Source organism: Gymnoscopelus microlampas (genome assembly GCF_963454915.1).
Source record: "Gymnoscopelus microlampas genome assembly, chromosome: 18".
Lineage (NCBI taxonomy): Eukaryota > Metazoa > Chordata > Actinopteri > Myctophiformes > Myctophidae > Gymnoscopelus > Gymnoscopelus microlampas.
In genome coordinates this window covers 44176314-44186408 of record NC_139955.1, presented here as the reverse complement: position 1 = coordinate 44186408, position 10095 = coordinate 44176314, and the positions used below count along the sequence as shown (strand labels likewise).

Sequence of the window (10095 nt, the reverse complement as noted above, 5' to 3'; positions counted from 1 at the left end):
ATTCCAAATATCACTGAAACCAATCTTACTCCAATTGGTCAAACGGGGGCGCTATAGCAATTTTTTGAAAATTGAAACTTTAAACAGGCAAAAGTCATGCCTCGTTTGGCCGACAGCCATTAGACCTGCTTACACATGTGCCTTGACTAATGAGGAACACATCTATCACGTTAACCAGTAAGCACCGCCCTTATATTGTCCGCAATCTTGAGCAGTTTGAAAAACACTTAAACCCAGGATTTTTCAGCTATTTGCGTAAAACTGTATCATCTGTGTGATCTCCTTTCACAGGTTCTTGTCTGTTGGTGGCTTCTCGCTTAAATATGTGCCCCACAACCTGAAGGTCACCAGTTCAAGCCTCACTTGGTGCAGACTTCATCTAAGTTGCATTTCACACAACATGACTATCAATGAATACATCTGCAATTGTTAAAGATAACATGAAATACCTAATTGAGTGTTTTTTACATACTTCATTGTGAAAATAGCTGATCTACAATCTCACAACTTTTCAGATAGCAATGAGAGTATGTTTTTTCAATGTATAACATACTTCATTGTGAAAATAGCTGATGTACAATCTGACAACTTTTAATGGTTTGTGAGCTTGTAGATCGGCTACTTTCACTAGTTTTGGTTCTGAGGAGATGTACAATTTCTTCATTGGTAAATGGTTTGTGAACGAGTGATCTTTGTGTTAGTGAAACAGGGGCTTGGGTCATGACAGAAGGCAAGAGTTTGTGATCCTCAACAGACAATATCAGCCTAGACAAAGCTATAGCACTATAGGTAGTGTTGCAGCTACCTAAGAGTGCCTCACGATCGCAAGGTTTCCGGTTCAAGCCTCACTTGATGCAGACTCATTTAAGTTGAATTGCAAAAAACATGACTCAATCTATTCCGTTTCCATGGCTCTCTCTCTCTCTTTAATCTATTCCGTTTCTACTTTCATGAACTGACCTGTTAAAGGAATTATCATTTCTCTTTCTCTCTCCTGGCCCCGTATTATCGCTGCTTGCAGCTATATTCTTTGATTTGTTTTCATTTATTTTCTAAGGTATTAAAATTATTACTTAAATTGTCAGGGTCTCGACCCACAGGTTGAGAACCGCAGACATCCTTCATGCACAAGGCGGACAGTGTTGCCAGATTTTACGATAGAAATAAGCAACCAGGTCTATGGAAATTAGCCCAAAAGAAGCAACTATGACTAATTGAAAATAGCCAATCTACAAGCTCACAACTGGTTGCGATGCGACGCGCTGTGAGCTTGTAGATCTGCTATTTTAAAACAAAACTCTTATCTGGAAGAAAATGTGAAAAATTAGGAATATTTTTGAAACATTTTAATACGAATCTTGTATTGGGGGTCCCCCCTGGCATAACATGTGTTCAGATGGGGGTCCGTTGATTGGATAATAGCCTACATATTAATCTGGGGGTCCTTGACATGAAAATGTTTGAGAACCACCACTGGTTTAAACAACAGTAAGGAAGCAAGCCCAAAAAACTTCACAGAAAAAGAAGCCCAAAGTCGCTTATAATAAGCGGATATGGCAACACTGAAGGCGGAGCTTGTTAGTTTTGAAATCACACCGGAAGGCAGAGGAAACGGCTGTTGGCTGAGAGATTTCTTTTTCAAACCGGGGTGCTTTCGTGTTTACTGTACTAGATAACAGGTAAGTTTAATTAGTTTATGGAATTAAAATGTTATCCAAACACGGTCGTACACGGTTACATGAACTAACACGTTCATGTAACCGTGCACGACCGAGTTTTAGCCATGGTTCACACGACGCTCGTCCTTTCACGAGCCTCATAGCCGGAATTTCAACCTGTTTTTTGCACTTTCAACCCGTACATCAACATAAATATTCATACTTCAACTATAAAGTGCTTACCCCACGGCCACGAATGTTACAATTTTAATCGGGTGTGTCTAAGTACCCGCATCTTCCGTATTGTTGAATAAAATATATTTTAATCCGATCGGTGGCCATTTTCTCATAGTTGTAATGCATGTGTATAATGTAATACAGCTCCCAACCGACGGTCGCGTAGTTTAAAGCATACAGAAAACTCGGAGAAAATGGCCACCGATCGGATTAAAATTACTTTTATTGAACAATACAGGAGGTACGGATACTTAGACCCTCCCGATTCAAATTGTAACATCCTTGGCCCTGGGCTAAGTGCTTTATATTTGAAATCTGAACGTTTATGTATGGGTTGTAAATGTAGAAAACGTCATGATATGATCATGTTTCAGGACTAACGGTTTATCAACCGCGTTTACATAGAAAGCAATGTGTTTGCACCATTTAATATAAATGTATGATGTTACAATGCGACCAGGCATCCTAAAACGTTAAAATATGATTCAACTTGTTAGTTGTAACATTAGCTCTTAAAAGAGAGCTAATGTTGGCCACATATCCCTTTGGTGAGGCCACATTTGTTTTGACTGTAATTATTATTTTATATATGAATCTTGTTTTTAACCTACAGTAAAAAGTAAAATAATTTAATTAAGAGACAGAGAGTACAAATGGTACCAATGTATCCTTAAGGAGAATAAATTAACATTGAGGATTTTAGTGTGCAGACAAATTTGGTAATCCGTTTTTTAACTTAAGTTTTGTTTTGCAGACAGTAGCTAACAAAAGCAGGTAATGTTTATCATCAAAGTGGGCTCCAGGGACCCTCAGGGGTCATTGGGGGGTTTCCATGTGGTTCCCAGCTAAATGAGATTATATAGCATGAAACTCAGTTTAACCACTTAAACCCTATAAATTGCCTATTTGAAAATGGCAGATCCACAAGCTCACAGTGCATGGTGATGCGTTGTGAGGGTGTAGATCAGCTATTAAAAAACAGTATAAACAACATTTGTGGAATATTTTTGAAACACTTTTGTAAATCTTGAGTCCTTAGCCAAGTACATACTAATTAGGGGGTCCTTGACATGAACATGTTTGAGAACCACTGATTTCATTTGTATAACATGAGTTCATTAATCAGTATGCATTGTGAAACACTTTGCCAAGTTCATCAGAAGAACTGGTTATCACACACCTTCAATTAACCCATTAAGACCTGAGGCCGATTCTACAAAATGTCTTCTAAATTTATTTGTTTTTAACTTGTGTTATTATGTCAGTGGTTCTCAAACTTTTTCATGTCAAGGACCCCAAAATGTATATGTATTTGGCCACAGACCCTCATCTCAAAATATTTTGTTCTAGGGACCCCCAGAAACAAAGATTTGAGTTACAAATGTTCGATAAAAATTCAAAGATTTGCACACATTTTCAAGATTTTTCTAAAATAACAGATCTACAAGCTCGTAGCGCAGCACTCGGTGCCACGCTATGAGCTTGTATATCTGCTGTTTTTGAGTAGCCAAAGTGTAAAATAATGCTTTTTAGGTCAAATCTAAAAATGACACAGAATCGAATGCACTTAAAAAGCGCATAACCATTCAGTGTTCAATTCAGGGATTTGAATCGTCATATATTTGTAACAATGATTACTGTCTCATTTCATCGTTCTTTGACAAACTTCTACCATCTATTTAACAGGCCGTCACCAAGAAAGCCCTTGCCTTAATTTGGATGGTACTACAGTTGGCAGTGGCTATGTAAGTCATCAATCAATCAACACAAAAAGGAGAACACTCCATACACACACACACACCTAAAAGAAATGTGCTCAAAGTTTTTCCTAGTGCACAGTCACACGCACATTTTTGGATTGCTCCTTAAAATCCCATGTAACCATCTTCATGGTTTACGCCAGGCAAATTTAAGCTTAACCTAATTGTCTCTTTTACAGGCAGCTTGGTACACACCTGGCCGGGGAAAAAAACCTGCTACAGACTTCCTGGAGGAGCGATTGAGGAACACCAGGAAGCGCATGAGAAGGCTGAAACGACCACACCACCAAGAACCAGAGGAACAGACCGTCCCTAGTACACCAGGTATAATACTAATAACCAATGTTAATTATCCCCACCAGGCTAGATTGGACAGATGCAAGGGATTATATTTGCGGTCCCATGACTCTTCTGTCCATCATCTTCTAAAAACTAGTCTCAGGCACCGCTGGACCGATTGGCGACTTTTCACACACTCCAAGTAGGCCAGAACCTCAAATACTTGAAATCAGCTATAATGAATCTGTACTTATCATTCAACAGAATCTGATGTGCCTCCTGAAAAACTTATTGAAATGGTTGAATGGATGAAGGTCAATAGGTGTCCAGTGTCCCAGGTTGAGGACTACATGAATCAAACATCTCTACATGGAGGCAAGTGGATTCGCAGCAATGGAACTAAAGGCCTACCGGAAATATTGGCGTATAGTTCCCTAGGCTTGTAGACAATCCTGGCATGGTAATACATTATTTTGCTATTGCAGTTTTGCCTATTTGAATGATACTCTATTTGACTGATACTCTGCAATGCACTACAAGTTTATGTTTAACCACCTAGACCCTACAATATATACTTTGTAGACAGGAGTCCACAGGGTTCTACTTGGTCCACTCCTTTTTTCTCAAACTGTTGTCACACAATGGTGTGTTTATCAAAGAGCTTATCTACAATACCCTACTGCTTGCATACACTCTTATAAGTAGACTCATAAGTGATTTTATTTTAATTTTCTCATTTTACAATTGTTTATATAATGTTATGTTCTCTTCTGTGTAGACCCAATCCTTCGATCTCCTAATCTCTCCACCTGGTGTGGAGAATTTGATTTGTGGGATTCCTCAAGAGGAAGAACTGCACACTTCAGGTGGGGGTTTCATTTAACATAATGGTTAAATAAACAATAATGAACTGTAACTATGTTTCTTAGCAGGTGCTGAGGTTATGAGTTGGGTCTCTTGGATTCTTTCCTGCTTTCTTCACTGTCCTCTGGTCATAGAGATTCTGAAGGGCAGAGCGCTTAGACCCCAAGGCGGTTACCCTCGGCACAACTTTGGGGTTTCACATAATGATATCTGGGTGGTTTTCTATCAGCTGACATGAAAAGCATTCTCTGACCGGGTCAGCCTGTGACTGAGCACTTGGTGTTCAGATAAAACTTGTATTCTGACCATGTGACATTGGTGTAAAATCACTCCTCTGTGTTTGTATAGGTGCACAACACATGCAGTTTGAGTCAGCCTGGGCCCTGACCAGAATCCCCTCAGCTACCTTCCTGCCAACACGCACTGTGCCCATCTTCATCTGTCTACAAGGACATCCGGGAACAGGTTAGCACCTTTTTACCCACGAATAACAGAGCAACATAAGTTTAGTTGGGAATTAACTGTCCAATTGAACTATCAGGGCGACATATGAAAATATGCTTTAGAGGAATGTCTGGTGCTGTATGCAGTTTGGAACCCAGGATGTAAGGTGATGGAGACCATTACACAAGAGGTGTATATATGGAGCTGACTAATTTGTTTGCTGATTCCATGATGACACATTGAGGTTAGACACTCCATAATTGGGCGTAGCTGCATTTGGAACTCCTTATATCAGGGGTCTTCAACCTTTTCAGGCCAAGGACCCCCTAACTGAGAAAGAGATGAAGAAGGGACCCCCACTATATATTACATAAAATTGTGTTGCAGATTAAAGCTTATCATAGATGTTGGATTCATGTTAATGTGTATTGTCAGACATTTAACGACTTAAACCGTCAATACTTAGTAAACTTTCACTCTGTACTTGGTCTGCTCTTTTTCCCCTCTTTGCCGAAAATAGCCGATCTACAAGCTCGCAACGCCTCGCGCTGCGAGGCGTTGTGAGCTTGTAGATCGGCCATTTTCGGCTAAAGTTGTCCGTAGAATAGGGATGCTATTGTTCAAGTGGTTTGTATAAAGAAACAATGATCTTATCACAGAGATTTGGCCGACCCCCTGTAGCAACTCTGAAGACCCCCTAGGAGTCCCAGACCCCCTGTTGAAGACCCCTGCCCTGTTATGGCTGACTCATGGTGACATGAGCGTGGCATGGGGGATCTCCTGTAAGCCAATTTTAATATAGGTAATTGTCTGATCACAGTTATGAGAAAAAGCGTTCATCTGTATACATTTATCTATTGAAGAATAGTGAAAATAGCAGATCTACAAGCTCGCAACATCTCGCAAAGTGATGTGTTGTGAACATGTAGGTCGGCTACTCTCACTATTTTTCAACATTTTTAAATGCCTGGCCTGTTCTGGCCATAGTACATAATGGTATTATTGGCCCCGGTCATTGTCAGTCATTTCTTTTTTGTTTACAAAGCCTAAAAGTCGGAACCGAAATGTAATTCGTCCAATGTTTAATGCCAAAACGGTTACATTGTTGATCATAATTATTTGTATGACAATTAACCAAATGTTTTCCTAATTTACACACTTTTTCAAATGTATTTAGTCACTGTATTTTGTTCTGTGGTTTGCTGTGTTGTAGGCTTATGCTGAGTTTAACAGGATCGCCACCACACACCTAGAGACAGACTTCTTTGATGCTCTGGATTGCTATACACCACAATTGGTCACTATCTTAAAGTCCAAGAAAGGTGCCATTAGAGATAAATTATCCGGAATTGTGCAGCAAATTGATGGGTAAGTCTACAACATGCTTCTTATATTTGTAATTATCATGACTAAGTTTATGTACAACCTATTACCCCAAATAGTACTTATGCTTCCCGGCTGTATTACAGAGTGTTAAAGTATTGCTAACTATTGATCGTTGTTGATAACTAAATGCTGTGGATTGTACTATTTTTAAATCACATCTCCAATCAGCAACTGTTCTCTGCAACTGTTCATCAAACATATATTGTGGTGTTTCATGCTGTAACTGTACTGTAACTTGTGATGGTCAGATCTTGAACTTTATTTGTTCATTATCCACTTGTAGAAACCCGACGTGACCGCGCTGGGTAGGCTTGTTCTCCGAGGCCTCCTTCTTCTGCTTGGAGATGACCACAGCAGTTTCTACACCACTGTCTTGGTAAGTTCTCATAGTTACACCTTAAAGGTCCAGTGAAATTACATTTTCGTTAATTTTATTTTGAAGTTTCAGTCTGAAACGGCCTTGCAAACCAATCAGAAGGTTCAATCCCTTCAGGCTATAGCACGGTGGAATCTCACTCACATGGTGTGCAGTGTAAGTGTTTGTAGCCTGCACTCACACGTTGCTCAAGGGAGAGAGAGATGGCCACTATGCAGAATGTTTGTTACCAAGTTGCTTATTTCTAGCCTAAAATGTTTTCAGATACATATTTTACTGTGCTGTTTACCATGAGTAATATACTGTCAAAAACAGTAGGCCAACCAATGTTGATAAAACTTCTCAATGCAGATGTGTGTGAAGTGTCAACATTTCCCTGTTGTAATGTTGTTTTTGTTTGGTTCTGTACAGGATTGTGACAGCGAAAGTGAAGACGCCTGGTCAGAGGTATCGGTCGGATTGCTGACTGTGAGCAGTGAAGATTCACCTCCCTCAGATGGTGTCGACCTTCAGCCAGTGTCAACAGCCATCATCCTTGAAGGAGGTATTGTGATGGATAATTTCCATAACCTCCCTCAAGCACCGTGCCTGCTGTCTAGCCTGACGTATGCACTCAATTTGAAGTACCCTAATGATATGAAGAACATATTGAACTTTATTCAAAGAGTGATGCTTGGCTTGGGAAAGGAAAAAACTACCCCCCAAACTGCAAAGTCTTAAAAAACCTCCTGTCATTTTAGAAAGATTGTATAGTGGATAACTGGTAGGCAGGTTGTCCTCAGCCCTCCTTTGTGACAGTAGACTAAAATGCATGCATTTTATTTTTCTCATGCATGAGAAAATGTTGTAAAGTGATAGGAGTTCTAAATGAAGCCACTTTTATTCATTTTAAGTACTTTAGAGCTGCAAATTATTAAGACTTTGAATGTAATACCATTAAGTAAAAGTAAGGCACTTTTTTGAAATTGACAAGTGTTCACTTGTTCATGTGTGAAATAATGTACTCTTTCAAACTGTAATGGGGCTGTCCACACTAAGCATATCACTTTTGTCAATCCTATCGTTGTAGAATTATTTAGTTTAAATACAGTGCAGACATGATCATTTCAGTGGGCAGTTGCTCATGTCTTCCAGAGTTCCAGCAAATCACTCATATTGTCATCATCAACACAGATACTGTTCGTCTTTAGTTGTGTTGAACAGGAGGAGAAGGATGGAGGGGCTACTAGGCTACAATTGCAGTAGCAACACAGAAATGTGTGAGGAATTAATTAGCATAATGACTTTGTGGACGAAAAGAGGTTCACAATCATTGGCTACTCTAAATTCTATAAAATAAATTAAAAATTTGTACATATAGTGCTTGGTGTGGATGGCCCGTTAGGCTTTATTAATTACGCCATTTGTATTACTAGAGCACTTGTCAGTGTGTTTTGTCAGACCGTTGGTTTAGTCTGCAAAGTTAGTACACGTTTGGTCATTATAAGCCATGTTGGGTATTGTTTTTGTGGAATCGCTTGTAAATAATGGTGGTTTGGTTTGTAATTTAAATTTGCAGATCAATTATTTTCAAATAGCATTTTTATATAGGTGTAAAGTGCTCATGTGGCATATATTCACTTACAAAATATCCAAATGCTTGCAGACATTTTCACGATTTCTTTCATAAATAGCAGATCTACAATCTTCTATATGTTATATATTTCATCTGTTAAATCATAAAAACAATGCTTAAAGCAGTTCAAAGCAGGTCTAAATGCCTTGGTTCAATAAATGTGAAGATTCAAATCATATTGTCTGTCTTTATTTTTATATTTTCACATTTTGGGAAATGTAAGGTAATTTTGAACAAGATGTAGCCTTACAGTATATCAGCATACACATAATTTAAAATGTACATGCAGATTACCATTAGGTTGTTGGATGATCAGGATCAATATTGATTCCTAACATGATTCAGTATAATCAATTTATAAATTAAATCAGTGTTCGATTCCTGATGTTGATTCAACATAAAATCAACTAAAATGTGCATGCAGATTACCATTTAGATGATGGTTGAATCAATGTTGATTCCTAATGTTGATTCAACATTAAATCAACTAAAATGTGCATGCAGATTACCATTTAGATGATGGTTGAATCAATATTGATTCATAACGTTGATTCAACATAAAATCAACTAAAATCAGCATGCAGAATACCATTTAGATGATGGTTGAATCAATATTGATTCATAACGTTGATTCAACATAAAATCAGCGTGCAGAATACCATTTGGATGATGGTTGAATCAACGTTGATATAGTGTTAGTTAGTGGTTGAAACACAAACGTTGAATCAACAAAGATTAGGGTTGCAAATTCAGTACAGTTTCAACGTTGAGATCGAACGTTGATTCAACCGTTATGGCCGCCTATTTTTCAACGTTGATTCACCCATATTTTGCTATCTGGGTAGAGATGTGTTTTTAAAATAAAAGATTCACTTTGAGAACCACTGCTCTAAAGAATACAAAAGAAACAAAACTATACCGTAGGCAGTGAGTCAGCGTGTGATTGCTTTACCACAGACGCAGATTGCATCACAGAGCACACCCTCGCAATGCGGAGGCCCTTACATTGTCTTAACCCATTAAGACCTGGAACGCATCTGTGTGTCACTTTTTTTGTTTTGAGCAAAAAAAGCATTTTACACTTTTGGCTATTAAAAAATAGCAGATATACAAGCTCGTAGCGCGGCACCGAGTGCCGCGCTACGAGCTTGTAGATCTGCTATTTTTGAAAAATCCTGAAAATGTGTGCAAATCTTTGAATATATATATATATATTGTTTTAAAGCGAACATTTTGAACTAAAATCTTTGCTTCTGGGGGGTCCCTGGAATGAAATATTTTGAGATGGGGGTCGGCGGCCAAATACATATAGTTTTGGGGGTCCTTGACATGAAAAAGTTTGAGCACCACTGATATAGAAACATACGTTTTTTCAAGAATACTGTTGGGAACACATTGGTTGGCTATTCAAAACATTGCAGATCTACGAGCTCATAGCTCATGAGCCTGTAGATCTACGAGCTCATAGCTCATGAG

At 38.7% G+C, this 10095-nt stretch overlaps 1 protein-coding gene and 1 long non-coding RNA gene across 4 annotated transcripts; both read left to right on the top strand.

Annotated features, from left to right (window-relative positions):
* The first annotated feature begins 1589 nt into the window (after window positions 1-1589).
* On the top strand, window positions 1590-6519 carry LOC311033617 (uncharacterized protein). Of its 3 annotated transcripts, none has more exons than XR_014599511.1 (8): window positions 1590-1679; window positions 3582-3640; window positions 3835-3979; window positions 4199-4394; window positions 4713-4800; window positions 5147-5263; window positions 5904-6044; window positions 6456-6519. XR_014599511.1 is itself a non-coding variant. In XM_084041204.1 (8 exons), the coding sequence occupies exons 4-7, from the start codon at window positions 4304-4306 to the stop codon at window positions 6042-6044; spliced, it is 354 nt and encodes a 117-aa protein (XP_083897330.1). In that variant the 5' UTR covers window positions 1590-1679; window positions 3582-3640; window positions 3835-3979; window positions 4199-4303; the 3' UTR covers window positions 6456-6519. The 3 variants fall into 3 exon arrangements, 2 of the variants coding, with proteins under 2 accessions (XP_083897330.1, XP_083897331.1); XM_084041204.1 differs by having other exon boundaries at window positions 4199-4309; window positions 5902-6044; XM_084041205.1 differs by having other exon boundaries at window positions 4199-4309; window positions 5902-6024; window positions 6456-6484.
* A 3-nt stretch (window positions 6520-6522) lies between these two features.
* On the top strand, window positions 6523-7720 carry LOC311033616. Its single transcript, XR_014599510.1, has 3 exons — window positions 6523-6610; window positions 6912-7004; window positions 7416-7720. It is a non-coding gene; the product is annotated as an uncharacterized lncRNA (long non-coding RNA).
* Window positions 7721-10095: the final 2375 nt, after the last annotated feature.

Coding starts and splice junctions, on each gene's coding strand:
- LOC311033617 (XM_084041204.1), top strand. Junction 4,801..5,146: donor GGAAGAACTGCACACTTCAG/GTGGGGGTTTCA, acceptor GTGTTTGTATAG/GTGCACAACACATGCAGTTT. Junction 5,264..5,901: donor ACAAGGACATCCGGGAACAG/GTTAGCACCTTT, acceptor ATCTTATCACAG/AGATTTGGCCGACCCCCTGT.